This window comes from Alosa alosa, chromosome 4 (genome assembly GCF_017589495.1).
Source record: "Alosa alosa isolate M-15738 ecotype Scorff River chromosome 4, AALO_Geno_1.1, whole genome shotgun sequence".
Classification (NCBI taxonomy): Eukaryota; Metazoa; Chordata; class Actinopteri; order Clupeiformes; family Clupeidae; genus Alosa; species Alosa alosa.
Window position 1 is genome coordinate 31762972 of NC_063192.1, and position 27031 is coordinate 31790002.

The 27031-nt window shown below is 40.4% G+C and overlaps 1 protein-coding gene across 5 annotated transcripts; it reads left to right on the forward strand.

Moving 5' to 3' along the window:
- Positions 1-13193: 13193 nt before the first annotated feature.
- Positions 13194-26708, forward strand: LOC125293625 (solute carrier family 41 member 1). Of its 5 annotated transcripts, none has more exons than XM_048241641.1 (11): positions 13194-13324; positions 14633-14956; positions 19653-19760; positions 20131-20202; positions 20751-20895; positions 21102-21248; positions 22116-22260; positions 22420-22499; positions 24340-24474; positions 24742-24890; positions 25490-26708. In XM_048241641.1, the coding sequence occupies exons 2-11, from the start codon at positions 14657-14659 to the stop codon at positions 25661-25663; spliced, it is 1455 nt and encodes a 484-aa protein (XP_048097598.1). In that variant the 5' UTR covers positions 13194-13324; positions 14633-14656; the 3' UTR covers positions 25664-26708. The 5 variants fall into 5 exon arrangements, with proteins under 5 accessions (XP_048097598.1, XP_048097600.1, XP_048097599.1 ...); XM_048241643.1 differs by lacking the exon at positions 13194-13324 and adding an exon at positions 13698-13724; XM_048241642.1 differs by lacking the exon at positions 13194-13324 and adding an exon at positions 13739-14007.
- Positions 26709-27031: the final 323 nt, after the last annotated feature.

A 27031-nucleotide genomic window follows, 5' to 3' on the forward strand; every position in this document is an offset into this window, starting at 1 on the left:
AAATATATTTCCTCTGCGGCAAAAGTGGGGCAGAGAAATGCAGAGACCAAATTTCCCTCACGGGATCAAAAGAGTATATATACTTATATATACTTAATGTACTCCGAGTCTCTGGCCCTCTCTTAGAGCCAGGCATAGTGAGCTGGCCCTCGGAAAGAAAAAGTTTGGGGACCACTGCTGTAGACCTTTAATTAGAATGTGTGCTTTGGCCATTCAATCAGAAGTAAAATCCATAAGGGTGGGGGAGGGGGGCACTAAGATGTTCTGTGGTGATTTGAACTAAGACCTATTAATGAATTTGTAGATAATGTGTCCATGGGGCAAGTGTTCAAGTGTGTGTACCTCAACAAGCTGAAAATACGTAACTGAGGTAGTTCCTATACGTATTTCATTGCCAGATATTCTCTGTGAACTATATAATTTATGCATTTTAGTCTGGAATCACTCAGTTGCTCCTTTGTATTATGTTTCCTCTTGTGCTGCCTTCTTGCTTGCCACTGCTCAAATAGAAACCCTGTAATGTGTTTTGTCAAGTAACAGAATCATTTCCATTTGCTCTCCAGCTCAGAGGAGATAAACAGCGGTTGTTTTCATTCCATTTGTTTAGACTAAAGGCACGATGATCTTAAGATGCAAACACTATTGTATCCATTGTAATGGAATACAGCTTTTTCCAAATGGACTGTCCACACACACACACACACAATATACTGAAGTGTAATACCCTTACAAGGTCCAAATGTCCTCACAAAGCAACACACCAAGACTTCAAAATGCTACTACATTGTCAAGTATTATAATGCCTTATGTGAAATGTAGTGTCTCTAAGCTCCTTCTCATCTGATAATAGCTTAGCCAGCATGCCAGTTTTTGTATTTTGGCAGAGCCCAGACTATCTACTGGGCTTGCTTTCATTTTATCATAATACCTTCACTATTCATCCTCCTTAGTAATGGAGAAGTTAATAGTTATTGCAGGGATGTCGAAAAATAATGGGCAACATTATGGGCCTGAGTAGAGAGAAAGTAGAGATGATAGAAAAAGGGCCAAAAACAGTCGGCCAGAAAGGCCTGTAAGGAATCTCTGGGGGTGAAAGTAAACCAGAGGAACGCAAACACAGAGGTTTTCGCTTTCCTTCTCAACATATTATTTGCGGTCAAACCTCACAAAAATCAGGCCCCCTTAGACCTCTGGCTCCAATGGGATGGGTGAAGAGCCTGGCTTGTGGCTGGAATGGAATGATAGTCTTTGGATGGGGGTTTATGCAGAGGGATGAAGGACGGTTGGCATAGTGCAGGAAAGCAGAAGGAAAGCAAACATCCCCAGAAATCCTATTTGTGGCAGAAGTGATCTGACTTTGGATACACTTATATACAGTACATTTATATGTACCTTAGGGATCTTGGTCAGATTAAACAGAATTTGGGTACCACCAGACACTGTCTTTTCATTGTTCCTTTTAATTGCTTCCATTGCTTTCTTTTGCATTCCATAGGCTCACCCATAACGGCTTTTCTTTATCGTTAAATGACCAGTTCCATAAACAAACTCAATCAGCAAACCAACGTAATTTATACAAGGGACACAATTACTGTTTGTATGTCTAGTAAATACATACATTCCTCTCTTTCTTGCAATCATGTGCTCTCCTGTGCTCTGTTTTACAATTATAGGCTTCAATGACATGTTTTGTCTGGTGTCTGCGGGACCTTGTAAAGTGGTCAATGTTATTATGTTATTATGTTAATATTTGAAATCCTAAACCACCTCTTGGGTCACTTTTAGTTTGTGCTTTTTTTTGCGCTTTTAGTTTGTGCTTTTAGTTTGTGCTTTTAGTTTGTGCTAGTTTGTGCTTTTAGTTTGTGCTTTTAGTTTGCGCTTTTAGTTTGTGCTTTTAGTTTGCGCTTTTAGTTTGTGCTTTTAGTTTGTGCTTTTAGTTTGCACCGGTATTAAATAGCCTTTGTTGTCCCTGATCATTGAGCACCTGAGATGAAATTTGAATATGTTGTCTGGTACTGTGAGGAGTAAGGAAATAAGACAACGTGCACAGGACCAAAACTAAGAGTGCTGAAATCTTGACTTCTTCCTTCCCCTGTTCCTTTCATTACATTACATTACATTACATTACAGTTTTAAAGCAATTCACTTAAGCTTGTGCCAATTTGCTGCCACTACACAGTGAGCCCTTCACTGACATGCGCAGTGGTATCCGTAGCTGTGAGTAGGCCAGCTTGCCTGTGGAGCAACACACACTGCTGTCCTAGTTCAACCAGCCATTGCCTGCCAACCCACCCCACCATTTGGCCCGTCTCTATAATGTACTCAGCATCTCTAATGAACTGCGCTCTTTTCATAGCCTTTGGCACAAGACTCTTTACAACTACTGAAATTAACTGTAGCACATTAGAGAACCATTTTTACTTGTTCCCTATTGGCTGGTACCACACTATGTTTATTAGACATTCAAGTAGATGTGGTTTAAATTGAATTTATTACGTTTACAGAAACAGATGGAACCAGTAATGATAGATCTGTTTACTATGTTCCAGCACAAGAGCCCTCATTAGTATATTTGGTTTAAGTAAACTACATACCTGCAGTAACACAAAGAGGTAACTCACACATTAGTGAGCCATCCAGCAGAGAAGCATACAAGTGACCAAATGAAACCAAAGACATTCATCATTCATGTATCACTTCTATTTCAGTGTGCACTTCAGTATAGTTTCTACAGAAATGATCATATTTATGTCATATCACTCAGTCAGTGGGAGATACCACTGGGGTGACATGTTAGGTTTCAAGATGAGTATGTGGTGGAAGTATTCCCTTTTTCTTGTAACATCATGTCTTTCTTTCATATTGCTGTAGAGGTAGACACAATAGTATTGCCTTTTGGAGTTAATTATCTTATACCAGAGGTAGACTTTTTCCTACACTTTAGTCAGAACTCGACACCAGGACCAAGCTCATGTACTACAACACTAAATCTCAGGATTTACCCTGGTCAAATCATATTTGTAACTGCTTTTCCACCCCATTTTATCACATGAGGCCTGTAGTATGTCATATGGTGCAATTGGGTTTGATTGGATTAAGATTTGAGTAGAGGAACTCAAGAAACCCATGTAATGTTCATGTATTTCTTTAATGTCAATTATGCGTTCTATGAGAATTCAAATATATTGAAAGTTCATAGACTAAATTATCCAGTTTCATTTCTTAAAATGTTTTATTATTAGAGTTATGAATCTTTGATGTCTTCCAAACAATGTTATATACAGTATCTTAAGTAATCAAGTATTCCACACCTACAGTACTAGATCGGCTGAAACTCATTCATTCCCACTATAGTTACTGCTGCAATTTCTCAGCAGTTTTTTTCCATCTGGATACAAAGAGCTTTGTTCTGTTATCACACAAACAGGTGAATGAGATGTGACTTGATCAGTGCCAAGTGTTATGTAACAGTGGTTTGCAATGAAGTTCTTTTGCCAGATAAACACTGTACCATGACAGAGTGAGACTTGAAAGTACAACCATGTGCTTACTGCTACAACCATGCAACCGACTGGACAGAGACCTGCAATCATGAGACTCAAACAGGAAAACCATCCATGAAAACATGAAACCCGTCCATGTATGAACAAATAACACCAATGAATTACACATGATGCTTTACTTATGTCTTTCCTAGATGTGGCCTCTTTACCAATGCAATAGTTCACTAACCCTCTGCTTATGTCAAGTTATTGATGTGATCAAGTAATCGCCTCTGAAAAGAACTCTCATTCTTATTACTCATGGTTCTCTGATGTCGTTACTTCATACGTACTGTATGTCTCCTTAAGACTGACTAACAGCACTCCTTAATTAACAGTAAGATAGTAGATGACTTGCCCAATGTATTTGTTTTATAGATGTGGATGAGAAATCATTCATTAGAATTTATTTCAATTCATTTCTGTTTAATTTGTTTTTGTGTGCTGCTATCAAGGGCAGTATTCCACTGTTGAATTTAGTTCTGGAAGACTGTGTTTGGTCTGGAAAGCATTTTATAAGCAAAATAACCAAATCATAGATTTAAATCACCAAGTGAAAACAGGGGCTCTTTCAGCTAACGTCCATATTTTGCTTTCGTCACTCCGCTTAAGGCTGACTACAGTAAATGCTGCTCTATGACATCAGTATCAGTTAATCAGTCTCACCGGTCCTGGGTGTTGGCTATGCTACAGATGGACACTGGCATGGCTTCCAGTTGTGAGACCCTGCTGAATGGCTGGCCCCTGTGAACATAAAGAGGGCCCGTGAGGCTGCAAGGATTGAAATGCTACCACATGTGAAACACAGGGCCCTGATAGAGCGCAGATGTGTGAAAGAGAACCCACACCAGTTCCCTTTGGACTTAAGCTTTACCAGAGTGCAATTTTGCTGTCCACCACAGAGTGGAAGGCTATTACTGACTGATTTAAATAGGCAAGATTGCTCAGCAGTTAGTTGGATCCTATGGATTCTGGCTTCATTTCCAAGGTATCCATAGAGCCAAACAGTATAGCAATTTTAAGTGATGCACATGCATAAATATTTATTTTCATCTGGTCAGATATTTGCATGCAGAAACTCTTCAGAATCACACAATTGGAAGACAAGAGTGAGAGCACGCTCATGGGGACATAATTACAGCTAATCCCAAGCTCTCCAAAGAGCAAGATAATAATCGTTAATCAGGACCGAGGAACATGAAACAGTTTTGTGTACAGATTCTCAGTGAAAGCTGCCAGTAAACGTACAGGCAGCTGGTCTGCATGGTCCAGACTAACACAGACAACACAAAGAACAATGGCTCCCAGAGTGGCTTATGTAATAAGCAGCAGAGAGAGCCAGAAATGTGTGCTGCAAAGCCTGTCATCAGCTTCCACGTCGTGGTTTACGTTTCCTCTCTGAGCTCTGAGTGCTCCCTCCTGTCTTCTCTTCTGTTTGGTGGACGTCAGAGAAATACAGTCTATGCTCTCCGTGGCAGTAACTGACACCACAGCCTGCCTAAATGCCACAGTGAGTTGAGAAAATCAAAAACAGGAACAATCCAGAGGGACAAATAGTCATCTGAAGCTAGCCATGACTCTATGGGGCCTGTTGGAGAGCGTGTTTATTTGATACAGTATTTTGTGTCATTCTCCAGTGTGTCTCACCTGACAGCAACCCATTTGCTCAGTAACATTACTTTCCTCTTGGATTGGTTTGGTTTCTCACAAAATTAGCATGAAGCTTATATAATAATTGCTATAGTAAACATTTATATATTATCAACAACTATCTGTCCTCTGGTATGAGAGTGAGGGGAAATGTGTATGATGGAGCAACATGTAGAAGCAGTCACTTTCAACACTAATATTTCTTTCAAATTTTATTTATTTATCTTCTTCCTCTCACAAGGCAACACATAATACTCAAGTCCTGAAGGGCTAAACATAGATGTTGCTCATCAGTTTGATGGCAATGATGAAGGCAGTAATGGAAACCCAATAGGCCCCTCCATTCTCAGTGCTTGAAATTAAAGCACTTTTAGTTTGATTTAAATTGGTCTGTGTGAGTAATTTAGTTGGTGTGTCTGAATTATTTATCAGCAGAACAAGGCTCTAACATCTGATCCAGTCATTCAGTTTTGGCCCAAATCCTTGTGTCAATTAGTGTGGGAAAAAAGGAGACTTGTATTGCATTGTTTGGTTTAATCTCTCTCTCTCTCTAATCTTGCTTGTAATCTGTGACCCTGTTGTAACAGCTAGATGGGATATTATAGCCTAAGGGTTTTGGCTAGCAAGCTTCGGCATCGCCTGAAAATGAGAAACAGCTCTGCGCTGCTCTCTGCTCATCCCAGCAGATCAAGTCAAGCAAGTATACTTTTCATTTGCCGTTGTGAATGAAATCCAGTTTAGTGTGTACATCATGTTTTTTTGTCAAACAAACAGATTTTCCAGGGAACAAAGCAATAAAATGGTTCTGGAAGTAATAATGGCTTTCTTACAAATACACACGCTAACTCTGGGATGAAAAGACTCGCGGGGTAGCAAAAAAAACATGGACTAGTGCCTTGTTGGAACCTTAAACATACATCCTTCAAAACATCAGTGATTACTGTGTCTTAATAACACAAGAAAAGAAAAACTAAAGGACAAGCATGAAAATACAGTTGTATTTGTTAGTTGTATGAAAACCATGCATTGAGGTGAATATCGGACTAGGTTCTATCCAACAGAATAAGGGAATCACAGCACTGCACACTGCAAGAGATATCCTTCAACAACGCAATTCTGAATAAAATTTCAGTAACCAAAAAATATACTTTTCCTACTGTTTACTGTTTAGTACTTCACTTAAGTTTGCCTTCTTTGCCATGCAGTTAGCAATAAACTGTACACAAGTGTGCACTGTACACTGTTTCGATGTTCAGTTCTGTGGAAGTTCGTGTAACATGCCCAGTGCATGTATTATTCATGATACATTTTGTATGTCTATGTGTTTTGCAGGCTTGCCTGTGTGTGCTCACGCCCCTGACAAATGTGTTTGGGTGTGTACACAAATATGCCTAAGGGGACACTATGTAGGCTAAATGTTGCACATTATCAGTAGTGGATTCATAGGCACATATAAACAAACAAGAACCTTGGCTGCTCCAGCTATCTATCTCCTTAATCTCCCAGGTCTCTGGAGCACACGTACTTCCCAAAGGTCTGCTTGTTCCAGGCATGATAATGTTGTTCGTTTTCAGTTTGAGGTTGCAAAGTGCCTGTAAAACATCCATGTCACTCCGTATTCCATGTGCAGTTCATTTGTTTAACTTGTCTTCTTAATCCTCTCCATCATGCACAATTATGCACACAATCAGAGAGCTTCTCAGACACATCACTGAGCCTTACAGTAAGCAGGTCTGCTGCTGATGTACAAAGGAACATGGCTAATGTTTTTCATTTTCCTGATTTGAAATGCCTCAAGAACAGGAACCGATCCATCAGATTTCAGTGGCCATTGCGTGTTCAGTATTTTTTATACCTCAGAGCCGTAAGCATATGAAGCCAAACATGCACATTTAAATATGAGCTTTAAAATGCCTGATATTGTTCCCATATCTCAAATGTCACAAAGACCTAAATCAGAGTCTCTTTCTTTGGACCATTACATTCAGAGAAATGAAAGACAAGGGAAACAAAGAATGGCTTCATTAATAATGGAGCAATCCACTTTTTACATCAGGTATCTGTGTGTCTACTAGTCTATGCAGTCCTCATGTGGGTGTGCCACTCTGTGCCTGCGCACCAGTGTTGTGCACAATTCGAATTGCAATTCTGCTTCCTGCTTGATACCTCAAGTGAAATTCAAGAATTGAATTGGAATTTAAATGCCAGTTTCCAATTCAATTCTGGAATTTTGCACAAGCCTGCTGTGCACATTGCCTCTGGATCAGCAGCGTTCGTTGTGATGGGCAAATACCCTCTCCACTATCTTATCTTAATTTTCTAAATGAGTGTGTAAAGGTGATCGTGCAATGAGACCATTATGCTCTTTCAAGACATTTTAAATTTGTCTCTCAAAATGTGCATGTACAATTTAGTGCCACAATTGGCCCTGCCATCAGAAACAGTACAATGGTCGTTTTTTGGATTGTCCATACGTAAGTATGTATGTACGTACATGCGTCAATCTCTCTGTCCTCTCTGATCTCACAAATGCCAAAAGTCATGTACTTCAAATTTGGTATTCATCTTCGATTGGACTAATAGATCAACCGGTTAGATTTTGGAGGTCAAAAGTCAAAGTTCAAGGTGAACGTCCCATTTTTGTGAAAGCTATATCACACGAATGCCTTGAGGCAAATGCTTCATGCCTGAAATATCCGATTTTGTTTACCACGCTCTGAGTTTAGTGCTGGACTGGTGGGTGCCTATTTCCACCCTTTCACACGGCACATCAACAGTTAGACCGAGAATTCTCGTTGCAAATCAAAATTCCACTAGAGCTCCAAGCAGATTTGTACACGCAGCCTTACAACACTGTTTACAGCTCTTCGAGTCATGGTAAAATGTCATTTTTGGTACATAGCTAATTTAGATATGGTGCAGATGCTTGTGTTTCTTTAGGAATCCGTGACACAAACACAAAATAGGGGACAGGCGGTGATAGGTGACGTTCTGATAGTTATGTGAGGACTAAAACAGATTTTCATCCAGAAAAAATCCAAGTATTACTATGAAACTTTCTATTTCTTTTCCCTGTGAATTTGAGGCAACAATTTTACATTGGAATGAGAATGACTGAACAGCATATCTTTTTTTAACTTCAATAAATGTTCTTGTAAAGCTGTGAATGCCTCTAGTTGCAAATAGAATTTATCTAAATGGTAAATAGCAGTGGCCCTAGAATGGAGCCTTGTGGAACTCCAATCTTAATTTCAGCCTTCCTTGATGTAACATTGAAATCTATTTGTGAGATAGTGCTTGAACCACCCAATAGCATTAGTGGACACCCCAAATTTACACAGATCACTGTAATAAAATATTGAAATCCATCAAAAGCCTTGGCGAGGTCAATAAACAATGCTGCACATGAGTTTTTAAAATAACTCTGACAATGTCATGAATTACTTGGCTGCTGTGATGGTGCTATGCCTCTTCCTGAAACCTGACTGCAAAGGGGGGTAAGAATACAGTTCTAAGTTAAAAACACTTTTAATTTATTGCTAGTGACTAGTGACTCAAATATCTTCACCTTTGAGTTTAGAAAGAAGGTGATGATTGTCCAATAACGTCGGAGGGATGCATGTCTACTGGTTGATTTGGCATTGACTTGAAAAGGAGCCCGGCAGAAGTACGGTGCTGATTAAGAGTCCACTATCTCTTTTCTGTCTGTGATTCATACAGTATCAACACTAATTTGCTTAGGTAGAACAGAAAATGAGGAATTAGATTTCAAACACTTAACAGTTTTCCAAAATTTAGCTGAATTATGCAAATTTTGCTTGTCTCATCTAAGTAAAATTGTGATTTAGCTTTACATGTACAGTACATTTGTTTCTTAAGCATCGGGAAATAGACCAATCACTTTCTAAGCCAGATTTCCTTGCCTTTGCCCAGGCTAGATCCCCTCTCATGTATCAGAGAGGATAATGCATCAGGGGTTATCACTTCCTCTAACCTCAAAAAGCCTTAGAGGTGCATGTTTATTTAAAACTCCCATGAATAGATCCTTAAAGTAAGTTCATGCCAAATAAACATCAGGAATTAATAATACTTTATTCCAGTTGTAATGATAAAGATCATGAATAAATGCTTGTTGGTCAAAGGTTTCGAATCATCCCAACACCACAGTATTCACTCACATCATTAGAGAAAATACCAATCTGTGTGCCATTTGTCAGGTTTGTTTATAGGATTATATAAATTAAAGTGGACTTATTCGGATTTTTGTGTTTGGGCTGGTTGGAGCATTTATGACGTGTTAAATTTACAGAATCACAGTAAGCCTTTAAGAATAATTTAAATCACCAAGCAGAATAATTTCTTTCTGATTTACAATATCTGTGAGCACAGTTGAGAGTGACGATAAAGCTTCTTTAAGAGCTGACGGAGGCCTATAACAACAAGGAACAATTAGACTGGAATTTCCCAATTTAAGATCAATAGTCAACATTTCAAAACATTTTGTGACATTCATGGCTATCAACAGAGTGGCATGATACTTAGATTTCACATAAAGAACCACACCTCCTCCCTAGCTCTTCCTATCTGCAGGGAACACATTGTATCCTCTAATGGAATGGTATAAATGTTTCCTTGGACTAAACGATCAACAGGTTACATTTCTGAGGTCAGTGGTCAAAGTTCATGATCACTGTGACCATGAAAGTCCCATTCTTGTGAATGCTATATCTTAAAATGCCTTGAGGGTTTACTATGACTGTTTACTTGAACTCTAAGATGAACTGATTTGATTTTAGAGGTCAAAGGTCACTGTGACCTAGGGAACTATGTATGAACATTCAGTTGGACTAAAATATCAGCTGGTTAGATTCCTTTCAACTCTATGTATTACATGCCTCGCCACACAGTTTGTCAATCAGAAATTCACAGCTACGCGGAAACAAACCACTGCAACATGGTAATTTTAGTTGGTTATTTTTCCCAAAATGAGTTCATATTCACCCCTTTCCACCGGGTACTAAAATAGATATTGTGATATTAGGTTTCCTCTTTTTGTCTGGAAGAGGACTAAAACTGAGTATTTCTGCTGTGTAGGGAGAGACTTGGCACAGACAGACAGTAAACTGCGGCGGTCATCAATCAACCACTGTAAAGTTATGTAATATCACTCTCACAGAAAGGGTGGGAGTCATAGTACAATAACAGCTGTTCTATCTCACTTGCAAACTGTAGTTTAAGAAGGCTGGAAAAATCACCCTTTCACATAATATAACAGTTTTAGCTGTACTTTGCAAAACCCTTTTCCTTAGCATTCACAAATTATGCAAAGTTCACATGAGTTATCAGAACATGCATTAACAAATCATGTATTAGCTCATCACATTCAAATAAAGGTCACAGCTCTACATTTACTTTGAGCTGTGACCTTTATTTGAATGAGTTAATTAATGGATGTTGGATGGATGGATGGATGTACACAACTTACAGACTCCTGTGCACTGTTTCTCTTGAAAACAAATAATTTAATAAACAATGTTTCGATCCTTCCACCTTCCTCAGGTTATAGATAGATAGATAGATACTTTATTGATCCCCAGGGGAAATTCAAGAATTCAAGAGGTTATATTACAAAACACAATAAACCACAGTCTTAAATAGGTTAGTTGACCAAGCGGGACCAATCCTACTCCAGTCCAGACAGATGCCATTCATTGAGTAAAAAACTACATTCTCATTGCAGCCATTACACTGTAAAAAAAAAAAAAACATTATAACAAACATTCATGACAGTACAAAATGAGTGGTATCTCATTAACATAACAGAAACAACTGACAGTTTATACATTTGGATCATCAGATGTTGGAAAACACTGTGCCGTTTCCAGAACGGGCCTACATATCAGTCAATACCAATACAATATTTATAGTTTCACTGTTGTGATTCATGATATCACTGAGAGAGTATTGTAAGAGCCAGTGGGGCTGGCAGTGGTTGAGGACATTTGAGGGAGTATGGAAACACTGGTAAAAGTGAAAGTAACTGGAGGTTGGAAAAGCTGTTGATAGGCCCACAACAGGTGTTAGCAGTTAGTCAAAGCAAGAGGACTTTTATTTATAGCCTATGTGCATTTTCACCCCAGCAACCAGGAATTCCACACTGCTAATGTCAGTGCTTACATAGGAAGAAAGGGAGAAAGTTTTGTATGGATTAATGCATCTCCTCAACAAGTCCTACATTTCTCCATGTGTGCCCTAGTCCAACACAGAAGGTAGTATAGAGTTAAAGTCACTCTTAAGGACAATTTTCTTTCTTTCTTTCTTTATTTCTAACCAGGAATTGGGCCTCTTGGTGGGCGGGTACAGCTACATCATACTCTTCATTCATTTTCAAGTTTGCAAGTAGGCCTAATGTCTTGCCTACAGCACTACTGAGTTTGCCAAACAAATGTTCTTAACCTTCAATGTTCCGATTTAAATTCATAAGTTGTTAAGTAATGCCGTTTACGTCATATCCATGTATTCTTCTGAGTGAAGGTCAAGTGATGTGCAAGACCATCCGAGCTGAGAGCGTGGAAAAACGAGCTCAAACTTGCAGAATAAGCCAAGTCCTCGGTTTCCAAGGCTCGTTATGTTGTAGGCTTTGACGCAATACGAGGGTTCCACCTTGTGGTAAAAAGAATAATGTGCTCTGCATCGACAGGCAACTTTCAGAAGACATCCTAATGTAATGCCTACATCAACATGGGTTGGACATCTGTTTAATATGCAACATTATGCCATTTACCATCATGCTACTGCAGTCTAAAAATGTAGGCCTAAGTGCAAAGGCTAGCCTACTACATTAAGTTAAGTAAGTTACTTTGGCTCACATTGGGGTGAAATATAAAGCTTGTGAGATGACCAGATAGATAGATAGATAGATCACAACATGCACTTACAGCAGAAAAAGTAATATAAGTATATAAATATAAAATACTCCACTGCTAAATAGAGACAATAGAAGATAAAAAAAAATACTAAATATACTAAAAAAAACTAAATCAAATATCCACATAATGTGCTTAAGGATGATCAAGCATGAGGCGCTTGCAGTGATAGGGCAGGGACTGAGCCTGTAGTTCCTTATGCATGGTAAGGAGCTCTATGACCAGATTAACAAAATAGGCTTCACTACACTTACAGTGATGGCCAAAAGTGTTGGCACCCATGCTAAAGTTGACTGAAAAGAGGTATATAAAATCATCTTTTGGAAATTGATCTTAATGCCTTAACTGAAAAATTAGAAAATATCTAACCTTTAAGGACACCAATTTTCTTAGTGAATGAATAATGTATCATAAATAAATAAATGTTCTTCCTTAAAATACAGGGGTCATAAGTATTGACACCCCTATGTTAAATTCCCATAGAGACAGGCAGATTTTTATTTTTAAAGGCCAGTTATTTCATGGATCCAGAATACTGTGCATCCTGATAAAGTTACCTTGGCCTTTGGAATTAAAATATCCCCACATCATCACATACCCTTCACCATACCTAGAGATTGGCATGAGCATCAAACCAGCTAATAGGCTAACTGAAATAACACCCATGCCAATCTCTAGGTATGGTGAAGGGTATGTGATGATGTGGGGCTATTTTATGACCCCTGTATTTTAAGGAAGAATATTTATTTATTTATGATACATTATTCATTCACTAAGAAAATTGGTGTCCTTAAAGGTTAGATATTTCCTCATTTTTCACTTAAGGCATTAAGATCAATTTCCAAAAGATGATTTTATATTCCTCTTTTCAGTCAACTTTAGCATGGGTGCCAACACTTTTGGCCATCACTGTATAGTGGGAATGACAATCAGTTGGTGTGGAAGCACTGCAGTTTCAAAAAATGCATAGGCCTCTTGCCTTTGAGAGACCAGTGAGCTGGTGCGTGTTTGTTGCTGCTGGCAGATGCCGTCAAATACGCTCGTGCCAATCTGCCAACTGAGGTGAAATTTAAGATGACACTTTCTGCCCTACACACTGTCGGGGAGGAGTCCATCTACTTCATACAGCATTTAGACTATTTTTAGGCTAGTTTCAAAAGTTTCCTCCATGTGACGACCTCATTCATAACTGAAACAACATTTAGGGTAAGTATAGGCTAGGTTAAGGCATTTTGGCATAGAGCGTATTAGTAATTCGTCATGTGCATGTGTAGCAATGTCCAACAACCTATTCTAGGCCTATAGTCTATCCTCCATACATTTTATAGGATAGACTACTACTTCAAAATCTGTTGGAATACAATCTGCAAACTCTTATACATATTTGACAGCCTGACGCTTTATCTTTCTCCAAATTCGCGCTTTAATCCGGCGATTAAACATCCATTAGAATTCAGCATTCTGTTGAGATACAGTGACCAAACGAGTGGGACTCTCGATTTTTTTCTCACGGCTCCAACTTTTAAGTTGAAATGGGAAACCTTTTCACGTGTAACGTCATCGGTTGGAATTATGAACATGGCGTCTTGCTCAACGTCGTGACAGTGTAGGTTACACGTTAGAGACCATAGAGATTTATGCTCTGTTATCTTTTGGTCAACATGATCTTCATAGACAAAAATCTCGAATATTGCTTAAGAACGCACTTGGATACATTTTTTAACTCGTCATCCTTTAACAGTCTATCTGGCTGGTGTAGCCTATTTGGAATAACGTTAGACTACTACTTGAACTTTCAAGGGTTTGAATCGCTTCACCCAATTTCATCGATCTGGGCCTCCAGTAATGACACTTTTTGGAAACTGGGTACCTATTTAATGAACCAAAATGTAAAGGTTGGCTCAACTTATCGTTTTGTCGTACCTTGTCCACACGAGATTGTCGTACACTGTAGTCTACTGTAACGTACGCCATCGGTTGATGAATATGTTACGTCCTGTTTATGTATTTATTAATTCCTCTTTTCTGAACTTTACCTGAGACCGCTACATCATTCTCGTTATTCTGGCAATCAGAGTGAAAATGTTGTAATTGATTAGAAGTCCACATCATTGCCAACGAAGCAAAAAACTTGTGCCAAAACAATCACTGATAGGATTTCCTGTCTTCCTAAATCACTTGCCCTTCTGCTGATAATGAGGCTCGATCCTGGTCCACCACCATTATTAGCCTATACACTGCAGCCCAGTATTAAGCATACTATAGGCTATCCTAATTTCTACTGAATTCAGGTGGAAACCTATGATGTGTGCCAGGCTTAGTTCAAACTGAAATTTGCTTAAAGGCTACTCAGGATATAGTCAGTCAGTATCACTATTCACATAGCTGTGGGTATAAGACTACAGTGGGCATTAGTGGAATATATCCTAAGTCTCAGCCTTCCTATTTTGTTGTGGTAGACATGTTAACGTAATTGATTATTTGATGATAATCTATGCTGTACTTTTTCTATAGTGGCAGAGGAACTGAGACGCCATCATGCCTGGAGATGAAGTCCGTCAGAGGAAAGGGCGGTCCAAAAAGGCTAAAAAGGGAAGGGGCAAAGGTCAGGGTAGTGCCACCAATGAGAAGTTGGCAGGTTTTGATGCCCAAGATGATACCCAGCTGCTGCCTCCTCCAATACCACCACCCAAAAAGCCTGTGGAAGAGAAGGTCAAGCCAGCACAGGCCAAAGCTGAGGAGGAGTCATCCATATCCATCTGTCTACAGGTGCTCTTCCCCTACCTGCTTGCAGGGATGGGGATGGTGATGGCTGGCATGGTGCTTGACTCTGTACAGGTGAGTAATGATTTATTTCCTTTTCTTTGGTAATGATTTAAGCATTGGCATTCAATAAGTACCAATACGGTTATGAACGACTACATTCTATGAAAACCAGGGGCACTTGTTTGGAATGGGCAGTGGTGATGAGCTCACATTGTTGAGCTCACATGTGAATGATAATGCACACACAGTCCCAGCCATTGCCTTCATTGTACTGTACAACCTGTGCCCTCTCTTTGGTCGAAAAGTGTCATTTGTTGTTTCAGACTTTGTTGTAACAAGAAATGCAACACACTTAAAACCTCTGATGGTGGTTGTCTGGTGATGTTGATCATTAGTTGATGAATGTGGCTGTTCCTTCTCTCTGTATAATGGGCTTTCCTAGGCCAGCCACTAACGCCTTCCCTGAAACCTCTTAACATAATATTCCTGTTAATTCTGGCACTCAGTGTGGACATGTAGTCCAGAATCTCCACTTAGAACCTCTGATGGTGGTTGTCTGGTGATAATGATCAACATATGGTCTTACTCATGGTGCCCAAAGGGTTGTGCAAGCTCTCAGCGCAACAGCACATCAGTGTCACTGTCAACCCAAAACCAGAATGGGTAGGGGTGGACTGACAGATAAACTCTATGGCAGAGACAAGCAAATGTTTAGAAAGTCAGTATGCTTAATTTAGGCTTTATATTTCACAAACATTGTGTGACTATTCAGCTTTACGCTGAATGTATTGATTGAGCAAAATACTACAGGATTCCAGAGATGTTATGATCTTCCAGAGATGTTACGATCTACTACGAATTTGTTAAACGATCAGTCAAATGCATTATAAACAGCAACTGTATGAATCCTCCAAAGTGATAGGTAGTATGATTGAGCTTATTGTCAGTCATTATCATCATGGCTTTTGATATCATATAATAGTAATATCCATCCCCAGCAGTGGTGAAAATTAATTAGAGCAATGAAATTACCCTGCTTTACATGTTTTTTAGTTCTTCACCCCATTTGTAGAGCAATGAAATGACCCTGCTTTACATGTTTTTAGTTCTTCACACCATTTGTAATTAGAGCAATGAAATTACCCTGCTTTACATGTTTTTTAGTTCTTCACACTAATTGTAATTAGAGCAATGAAATGACCCTGCTTTACATGTTTTTTAGTTCTCCACCCCATTTGTAATTAGAGCAATGAAATTACCCTGCTTTACATGTTTTTTAGTTCTTCACACCATTTGTGCAGTCTGATTTGACTGTTGAGTAAAGGCATCATGAACAGGGGCTTGTTGGCAGCTAGTCCTATTACACTTATTCATTTATTTAATATACCTCTATTAGTCTTCTTAGTGGTAAAGAACTAAATGATGCTGCTCCACTGTTAGAAGATGCTGTCCTGGTTCTCAAATCAATCCCACCTGTACTGATGATGTGCAGCGAGTGATTTGCTCACCTCAGCTGCTCTCATAATGAGATGAGTACAAGTAGTCAATTTCACATCTTTTTAGTATCATGATGAAAATGTTAATGCAGTAAATACTACCACAGAAATGTTATTACATGTTTTGTAAGCCTTGCCCAGTAATCATATTAAAGTTCCAATCAGAAAATTTTTCATTAATCAGTGTATAAAGCCTCTTAAGATTAATCTTTCATTCTCATCATAATTCTGATGATTTTTTGGGGGACCTGGAATTATATGTGTACTGGTCCAAGAGGAACTATGTGCAGTGTGCCGTGTAGCTGTAGGGAAGATTGGGGCAGAGCAATCCTGCTCTGTATTTCCCTGCTCATCCTTGAGGTGCACTTTAGCTGAATCATCGCTCCGGTGGGGGTGTCCCCTGCCTCTGTTCCTGCTTCCTCACAGCCAGCGTACGCAGCTTTAAAGCCTGCTGTGTGGGTACTGTCTGCCTCCTCTCTCTTCTCTTTCATTTCTCTCTTTCTTTCAGTCTTTCTTGCTCTCTCTTTCTCTCTCTCTCTCTCTCTCTCTCTCTCTCTCTCCTTCCTTCTCTCTGTCCATGACGGTTTCAGGGGAAACACTGGCATGAAGTCTGAAGTCTGCAGCAGGACCTCAGAGAGCTGGGTGGTGGTGGTGGTGGGGAGGGGGGCGGTGTGTGAATGAGGTTCAGAGAATGAGTCAGGACGGAGGGGAAGCAGTGAGAGGGAGAAGCCGGCAGTAGAGGGCTTGCCATTTTGCCATTCACTGGACAAGGGAGGGGCTATAACAGACCACCAGAAAAAAGCGCAGACCTCTGACATGTGTTTCTGTCAGGTTTTACACCTGTTAACCCAGTGAGACCAAAGCAACATGTCTGAGTGGTCATTTTACGCTAGAGAAAGTGGGTGAGACCTTAACAGTGAGAGAGAAAACAGTGCGAGTGAGAGATCAAGCTAATCATGATGCGGTGTTTGTGTGTGTGCTTGTAAGCACAAAAGAGCTCGAGTGAGGTTATCTGTCCCAGAGCACGAGGCTGTGCATGGAAACACTGAGTCACGACGACAGTGACGAAGACACTGGGCTCCTGCTCTCTTCCGGACTGATCAGCCCTCCCCACGTGGAGACCACTTCTCATTTTCAGCCCTCCTGGAGGACAGCCTGGAGCAGGGCAGCTTTCTCTCCAAGGGCATCAGGGGCACCTGCACTGGAAGGTGCTCCCCTCTTCTCACCAGTTAGCCTGGACTGACAAGAAACCAATGGGCTTATTTAGAAGAGAAACACAGTTACCTTCATAAAAGAGATACAATACGGAGAAGATTGAGTTGCACACCTGCTGCGGGGGGGGTTCATCTGTGGAGCTTTAAGGATATTTGTACTGTCAGAAGTGACTGAAGGATTTGACTGTTCTGTCAGTCAAGTAGAGATATTTTGGCACTGATTTGATGTCTTCTCAGATTGAATATAAGAACCCATCATTTTTGAAACGTCCACGTTTTTTTTTAGGACATTTCATTGGGACACAATCACATTTCCATGAATACTTGGCGTGAACCATAAAAAGTAGTTTGGAGACGCTGGCTAGTCACAGGATCAGCAGTGGTCCTCTCCACCCACTCTATTGTGCCCCACTGCTGTTGGGGATGGGGTAACTGGCCATGGTGGTCACACAGCTGGAACTTGAGCTGTGCTATCAGGGCCAGAAGCTGAGGGGCTTCACCTGTAAGCTGACGCGGTCTGCCCATGGAGTCCTGCCCGAGAGCTCCTGCCTCATTGCTCTCCAGGTGGCGTGCCCTTCCTGGTGGCTGGATTGGGCATGGTGGCAGCTGGGATTGTCATGGACATTGTGCAAGTATGGTTCTCACATAAGATATTTTTTTTACCCATTCTTAATGTTCACAGAAGAGTTAAATGCTGTACAATGATGTAAGGTTCACAAAGACAATTTGTCCAGCAGTAAAAATACTGTCAATATGTTACAATATTTTCACATTGCATGTTGTAAAATTACAGTAAAGTTTGGTTCTGGATTCCATATTGTGATAATAATATAGTGGTCCTTTAAGAGAATCCTACTTTAAACTGTATGCCATTTGGTATTTCATAATCATACCCTGTTACCATATTGTGTCTTACCATAGTTTTTAACACTTTGGTTTAGCTCTTCTAACATTGGATAAACAAAGAAAATAATTGCTTAGACATGTTGGCATGTTGGAGTTTTTTTCTGGTGAACTGGTAAACCAATGAGCTAGCAGGCAACACACCTGGTTGAAGTGATATAAACATCACAGTTGGCACTGATAGAAAGGATGCAGGGACTGATTAATTTCAGCAATATATTTGGCTATGACCTCCTTTTCTCATGTGATCATAGGGTTTCCAACTCATGAATTACCATGTTTCATTATCTATCTGCTGTGCATTGGGAAGCCCTCATCTACTTTCATATCAGGAGTGAGCTCCTCATGAATTGGGTTTGTCTTTTGTCATTGAGATTGTTAGTCATTTAATTCCTGAAACCATGAACCACATTTTCATATCCTCTTTATCTGGAAATTACAACAAAAGGGTTTAGCACATTTGTGGTGCAATAAGAGTTTTGGAGCTCTGTGTCTCCGTGGTAAAGGAATGTCTGTAGATCAGTGTTCTGTAGCATAATAGAAGTCTGTGGTGTTGGAAGGGACCTCGCCATGAAGCAGTGCTCTCAGATGTGATCCAGAGGACAGCTGGTGGTGGAGGACCTGACAGAGTGGCTGATGGGTGGAGAGGCAGAGAGGGCTGTTGTCTCCGACACCCAGCAGCAGGAGAACTGGGCCAGCTCCCAGGATAGCGGCGTAACGTGACAGATAGCCCAGCGCTCAAGAGCGCCTAAAAATACTCTGGCAGTATGACACTGTAGACAGGCTTCCTTATCTAATCATTTTTTTGCGTGTCTATTTTTGGAATGCTTTTAGACAGATGAGTTGGAGTTGAGACTCTACACAGGAAGGATTTTGTCCATGCTGTTTTTATTGCTCATAGCAATTAATGGATTTGATGTGGATTACATGATCACAATGATAGTCACAGCTCTAAATAAGTGCCATTTGTAGCATGGCTACAAAACGACGACCTTGCCACAATCACCCACGCAGCCTATCCTTTCATCTTTACTAATGTTGCCCTATCTTTTGACAGGAATACTCCTGGCATGTTTATTAGAAGTAGTGTGTGATGTAGATGCTCCATTGCAAGATGTCTGAGCTAACTGCACTCTTATTTACTTTTCCTCTTAGCACTGGGAGGTGTTTAAAGTCATCACTGAAATATTTATCCTGGTTCCAGCTTTGGTTGGATTGAAGGGCAACTTGGAGATGACCCTAGCGTCTAGGCTGTCCACTGCTGTAAGTCCACCAGAATACATAAATGTTACTTTTTACTAAAAACTATTTTATTGTAACCATTGTATCGCAAACCATGTTATATTCCTTCTTCAGAACAGAAAATTATCAACTTATGGATAGTTTATATTTTGATATCAGAAGGTATGGATTTATGGTAACATGTCTCTGTTAAACCATATTGGACATACTGCCACGTTGCTTTATACAATTTATGTGAACATGTAAAGGCTAGACAAGCTCTATTTGTGCTGCATGACCGAAGAGAACATCAGTATTCAGTGTGTTGTGTTACCACTTTCAAATGCATTTTCAACTTTGTATTGATTCTGCATGTAGCTCTCAGATGACCTGATCTCTTCCCATTGACTAGGCAAACACTGGACAAATGGATGACCCAAACCAGCAGTGGATAATGGTGTGCAGTAATCTGGCTCTAATACAGGTGCTCATAGTTTTGTACTTCATTTAAAAAACAACAAGACTCGTGTCCTCACCCACTGTTTATAAATGAATAATATACAGTAAGTAGACACATTCGAGTGATGTAATGTAGATATAGCTACAGTAAATAATGTACTGTTATAATTCAGCTGTATAGTAATAATTCAAAAGGTACGACTGAGTGGACATTGCCTCTTTGGATTATCTGTTATCTCTGTACGTTGAAAGTGAAAATAAGATTAGATAATAGAGCAGCATTCTTGCGCATGCCTGCATCAAGAAGATGTCAGAATAAGATAGATAGATAGATAGATAGATAGATAGATACATACATACATACATACATACATTCTTTCTTTCTTTCTTTCTTTCTTTCTTTCTTTTGTTTCTTTCTTTCTTTATTCCCAAGGAGGAATTCAAGAATAGCATCTGGTGGTAGAGTAGAGATACTGAAGCCATACAGCTTCACTAAAGAAGTTCACAGATGTCAAAGTGATGTGTGGTTAACCTCACTCTCCTCACCCTCCTCTCTCGTCCTCTCTGCTCTAGGTTCAGGCCACAGTGGTGGGCTTCCTGGCTGCCCTGGCTGCAGTGGTGCTGGGGGCATTCTCTCGAGGTGGAGTGGAACTGGACCAGGCGGCCGTGCTATGTGCTAGTAGTGTGACCACTGCTTTTGTGGCAGCATTGTCCTTAGGTACAACCCTGAACAACAATACCAAGACTATTAAAGTCAGAGAATAGGATTGGGCTATCAAAACTGTTCGTCATCGTTTTATTCTAATACTCAAAAAATACAGCATCCGTGGAACGAACTGTTGTGGAACTAACTCTCTGCTGATGGCTGTCTCCTCTTTGTTAGTTATGCCCTCTGTCATCTTTCCCATCTGTGTCTGCTCTCAGGTCTGGTGATGATTGGAGTGATCATCGGCTCCAGGAAGGTGGGAATCAACCCAGACAATGTGGCCACCCCAATAGCGGCCAGCTTAGGAGACCTCATCACCTTGTCCCTGCTAGCTGGAGTCAGCAGCACTCTGTTTGAACACAGAGGTATTGTAGTGGCACCTTGTTGGTTCTAATTGTTCTGTACCACCTTTTGAAGTCAGTCTACAACCAGTATTTGAAACGCGAGCAAACCAAAAAGTTTTCTTTTGAAATGTTTACTTATAAAACACAAGTTATACATAAGCATGGCAAGCACGGTCAAAAAACTGTATTGCTTCCAACGTCTCTGACTTCAAACTAAGCTAATTACGTCCAATCAATTACGCTATGACGCACAGTAGTGCTGTGTAATTGGAAGCTCAAAATACTGCAATGTTATCAGACCTAAACATTACTAAATTATGCATTTTAAACCATTACATTCTTATACATTTTCATTAAATAATTTTTACCATTTTAACTGTTTTTAAACTAAATTATAATTCCAAATGAACTAGTCCCTATTTGGCTCTTACAGGTATGCTCTAATTGACTACTGTATATCTGGGTGTCCACACACACATATTTTCCGAGAGTGCTGCTAACATTGTGTGAGCAGCCACGCTAATTTGGAACTGCATACTTCAGAATTTGCTCATTGATACTTTTTATGGACACTAATGTGGGTGCATGTTATATTATACTTACCTTTAGAGTAAGAACTAGGTTTGAGGTTAGGGCTAGTATTATGTAATAGTGTCTATTTGAGAAGTGGATGGTATCATTCATCTTTGGCACTGTGTGAAAAAACAATGTTATGTATGCTCGCAAATAAAGTCTTGCTGAGGCATCCATTTACCAGAAGAGGTCAGTATAGGTGTGTAAAAAGCAACTCCATGCCGTTTTCCCTGTCTGTCCTAAATGGGCCAGTGTTTGCCTCCGAGTGCGCTGTGTGATGCTGCTCTGGCTTGTGCTCTGCCTGTCTGTGTGCAGGCGTGTGGTACCTGGCCCCGCTTGTGTGTGTCTTCTTCCTCGTCCTGATTCCTGTGTGGGTGGTGATCGCTCGGCGGAGCCCACAGATCCGTGAGGTCCTCAAGTCCGGCTGGCAGCCTGTCATCGTGGCCATGTCCATCAGCAGGTTTGTGGCACTGGAGTCACAGGGGACACAGCAGTCTTACACAACACACCTTTCAGTTCACACATCTGTCAGTATAATCATGTGTGTAAATGAAACACATGCAGGTGATGCAGGAAAACTCTTAACTAGTTCTACTACAAATGTACTTTTCTTTTTCAGTTTTGGAGGTCTTATTCTTGACAAGACAGTCAGTGACCCTAAGTTTGAGGGGATGGCTGTTTTTACTCCTGTCATCAATGGTAAGGTGTTTTGTAGCCTTCACAGCTGTTTAGAGCTGTCCTCTATGAGTTTGTTATTTCCATCTTTGGAATTTCAACATGTGATAATATGTGTGTATCCTTCGGCATAGTTAAGTCATCAAAGTCAAAGTCAAAGTCTGCCTTATTGTCAATTTCTTCACATGTCAAGACATACAAAGAGATCGAAATTACGTTTCCCACTATCCCACGGTGGAGACAAGACATATTTTACCAATTAGGTTCACAGACAAACATAACATTCAAGTAAACAATATAAAAAGTAAATAAGAAGGCACATACAATGAAGAAATAAGAGCAGCAAAATTTGGGTTGAAATTGTGCAATTGTGCATACAGCAGACAGTCAATATAATAGTGCAAAAGTCAGGCCAATAAATGGCTGAGGTAGTTCTGTTTGACCTACGAATGCAAGTGACATAGTGGTGCAAGTTATGTAAGAGCAGTAGAAGTGTGTTCAGAAGTGTTTTCAGGACAACAGGACAACAACAACACGTTGCAAAGTGTGCAAGTGTACAAGTGGAGTAGTGCAAGGCAGCCATTGTGGGTCCAAAGTCCAGGATGTTATGTAGCTGAGGGTGGAGGGGGGAGGGGGGCAGAGAGTTCAGCATCCTAACAGCCTGGTGTATGAAGCTGTTGGTGAGTCTGGTGGTGCAGGAGCGCAGGCTTCTGTACCTCTTCCCAGAGGGCAGTAGATCAAACAAATTGTGAGCGGGGTGACTTGCATCACTCACAATTGTGGTCGCCTTGCGGGTGAGGTGAGAGGTGTAAATGTCCTTCAGGGAGGGGAGTGAAGCACCAATAATCCTTCCAACAATCCTTCCTTCCAAGTTATCTGTGCCTCTGCAGCTGGTTTGAGAGGAAAATGGTTCTCTGGTACTTCGGCCAAGCTAAAGAATTAGCCCAATCTGCGAGGATTTTGATTACAGTCATTGCTCTCCTCTGTTCTAGCCTCTCTGGTGTCTCAGGTAATATTACAATTCTTGAGTATCCCCTTGGGGATCAATAAAGTATCTATCTATCTATCTACAAAGGAATAAGCCGGCAAATCTTACAAAACCTCACAGATGCGTCTGTTTAAGACTGTCTGCCCAGATGTTTTTGCCCATAAACTGCATAGTCATGGCCCAGTATTGGCAGGGTGAAGGAACACGCAGAATAGCAAAAGAGCCTGCAGTGGAATGACCGCTGGCCACCACGGGTCTGCTTTTCATTTCCCTTTCCTCTCTTTGGGGCGACACTGTTTGTGCGTTGCGATTGTCCCTTCAGACATCTTCTTGTCATAATAGCCAGGCTTGTTGTATAATCATCTTCATTGGCTCTCCTTGTTGCAATAATCCTCATTTTGTTCTGGTTCAGAATATTCTCTTGGAGTGTGTAAAAGACTACAGCCACAACGAGTGATCACACTTGTCTGGCAACTCTCTAGGAGATATTCCAGACTGCCAGCTTAGACTTGGCAAGTGTGCAGTGATGCAATTAAATCATTTATTGTTAAATATTTCAGACTGAGAGAGCAAGGTAGCGGTTGAAACCATAAATTGGCATACTGTTGAAAGCTGGAAAATCCATAAATAAGAAGGAAATTAGATTTTCTGTCAGGACAGTATGGAAAAATATATGCTGTGCATATGTAATCCTGAACACCCACCCAAATGTGTATGCTAAAAACATATGCCATCCATTCACATCATTTGTGGTTTGAATCGAGAGTTTATGAATGGCTGGTCCTTTTTCCTAACCTCTGTTCATGGTCATCTCCCTTCCTTGCAGGAGTGGGGGATAACTTGGTTGCCATTCATGATCATCTCCCTTCCTTGCAGGTGTGGGGGGTAACTTGGTTGCCATTCAGGCGAGCCGCATCTCTACCTATCTCCACTTCTGGAGTGTGCCAGGGGTGCTGCCCTACAAGATGAGGCAGCACTGGCCCAACCCCTGCGTCACCTTTTTCTCCTCAGGTAATACTCAATCATAATGAAGTATGTTAGTAAAGAAAGAAATACATTTCAACTCACAGTAGGACATCATGGTCAAAGTAGCTCAGCAGTTTAATATTATGGATACTTGGTTGATGGTTATTTATGTAATATAAAAGCCTCTCGCACAACTTGCACAATTCATTTAAATGGAAGATATCCACAATTCACACTATTCATAATTCTATGTTGTGTATTATGAGAGGCATTTCTACTGTTTTAAACTTTACTGGTTTATTGTTGCGATAGGTGTGAACTCCAAATCGGCAAGAGTGCTGTTTCTGCTGGTGGTGCCTGGTCATTTAGTTTTCCTGTCAGCAATAAGTCTTCTTCAGGGAGGACACACTGCCATCACGGTTGCCTTTACCTGCTGTTACCTCTTTGCTGCTCTTCTTCAGGTGAGTACTTTTGTGGAGTACTTTGTGGAGTGAAATGCATCCAAACCACTCCTTAGAAATGAGCTTGACAGGCCTGTGAGTTAATGATTCACCTTGGCTGGGAATGTGCTGAGGCACTGTTGGAGCAAAAGCTTTTAGATTACATACTTTGTTCATTGAGCAACAAAGTAACCGTGCACAGAGATCTGCCTTGTTAGCTTTATTGAAGGTATCATATGGATGTTGTTTACCTATAACAGCTTTGAAGTCATTTTGATGGTAAACCACTTTATAATAGGGAGAATGGCGCACCTTCCTATCCATACCCTACCTTTCTGTCTATGGAAAACCAGCCAGCCTGGCCCTTTCGCTCTTACCCAACCAGATGAGTCACACATTGTTTATGCCAATTGTCCAATAACCTACTATTTGTTTGAAATCGTGTAATATTACGTTGTCAGTCAACATGGTTCTTTGGAGATCATTTTTGCCGGTTTGTAAACAAACCCACATGTACAGTGTCAGGGGATGGTGCAAGCCATGACTGGTATTTACTACAGTTGTGTTAAACACAAACACTCCACCACTGTAATGCTTACCACACAAATGCTTACTTCTAGGTGGGGATCCTTCTCTATGTGTCTGACGTGATTGTGAGATTCATGTGGAGAAGGGGGCTGGATCCAGACAACTTTTCCATCCCGTACCTGACTGCCCTGGGGGACTTGCTGGGGACGGGCTTCTTAGCCCTGTGCTTCCACCTGGTCTCGCTGGTGGAGGGCCTTGGCTTGTGAACATTAGGCCCCTTCCCTGGGTCTCCCCATGTGACCTGTCTCTGGGACTCTCAAGATGCCAGGCATTTGATCTCTCCCACCTGAGGCACAGTTTAGCAGGCTGTCAGCCCACTGGGGTGACACGAGGACGTAGGACTCCACTTGGCTCATCAAGAGGGTATTACTTGCCTGGAAAAACCTGTCGACCTGCACTGGTGACAACTCATTTACCAGGAAGCATCATCTAAATTATTTCATTATAATAAATGCTTACACACACCCACACACACAACTGGATTACACTGGATTAGACGTGACTGGACTATTAATTGACTTAATTGTCATTGCCAAAATTATTACTTTTGTGCCACGTATGATATGAATTAGATAATGTTTACAGTATTCATGGATGCAGGAAGCATTGGCTATTTGCACAGTGTAGTAGGGTGTAAGAAAAAAAAACATTCTTGTCAGTTTTTCGGTACCCAATTGTGAAATGACATTGGGTGAAGTTAGATTGTTAAATATAAGCATTGCATAACATAGCAGTACAGCTTTAACTATGTCTGTAACCCTGGCTTGTGGTTACCATCTCTATGAGGTGAACATACGATTAAAACGACATGACTTGTGCTTTGCTTGCACATTAGGAATATAGCGTTTCATACACTTGACTTTATATTTCCTTAAAAAGTATGCTAAATTTGATACCACATTCAGTAGGCCTACCACTTCTTGTTGTAAATCCCTAATTAACTTCTACATTTGAAAATGTTATTTTATTTTTAATATCATTATGAAATAGTTTCATGTTTGTTTCCATATATTTAAACATTATTTAAAAATGCGCATTTTTGTGAAATTTTCTTGTAAATATGGCAGCAGTATTACAGTCAAATAAATACAATCTACACATATTTTGTTTTCAAAGTGTTCACAAGCGTTCCCTCCATAGAGAAGCTTCCGTGCGTTCACGTTCTTTAACACATGGGAAATGTGTGTGTTTGATGGTCTTGAATGTTCACTGTATCATTGCTGAGAAGACAATAAAGACATCCTACCATAAGCAGAGTGTGTCCTGTTAGAACTTCCTTCAGCTCATCTGATTATGGGCAAGGAATCTAAAGTAGGATTATCACAAAAATATAATGGAAACTATGTTCTGCTATTTTAATTTTGGTTGGTTTCCACAGTATGTGTCAACATATGACCAGGATATCACATAGGCTTCAATGAGTTTGGGTGAACACTGGACCTCCTCTTTTCTTTCCATGAGTCCACATTACTAGTCATACCTGGTGCACAGGGAGCTACACAATCAATAATACTTTGCACATCTCATCAAAAACCAGTCAGCTTTGGATTTCAGATATGATATCTGTAACCTCT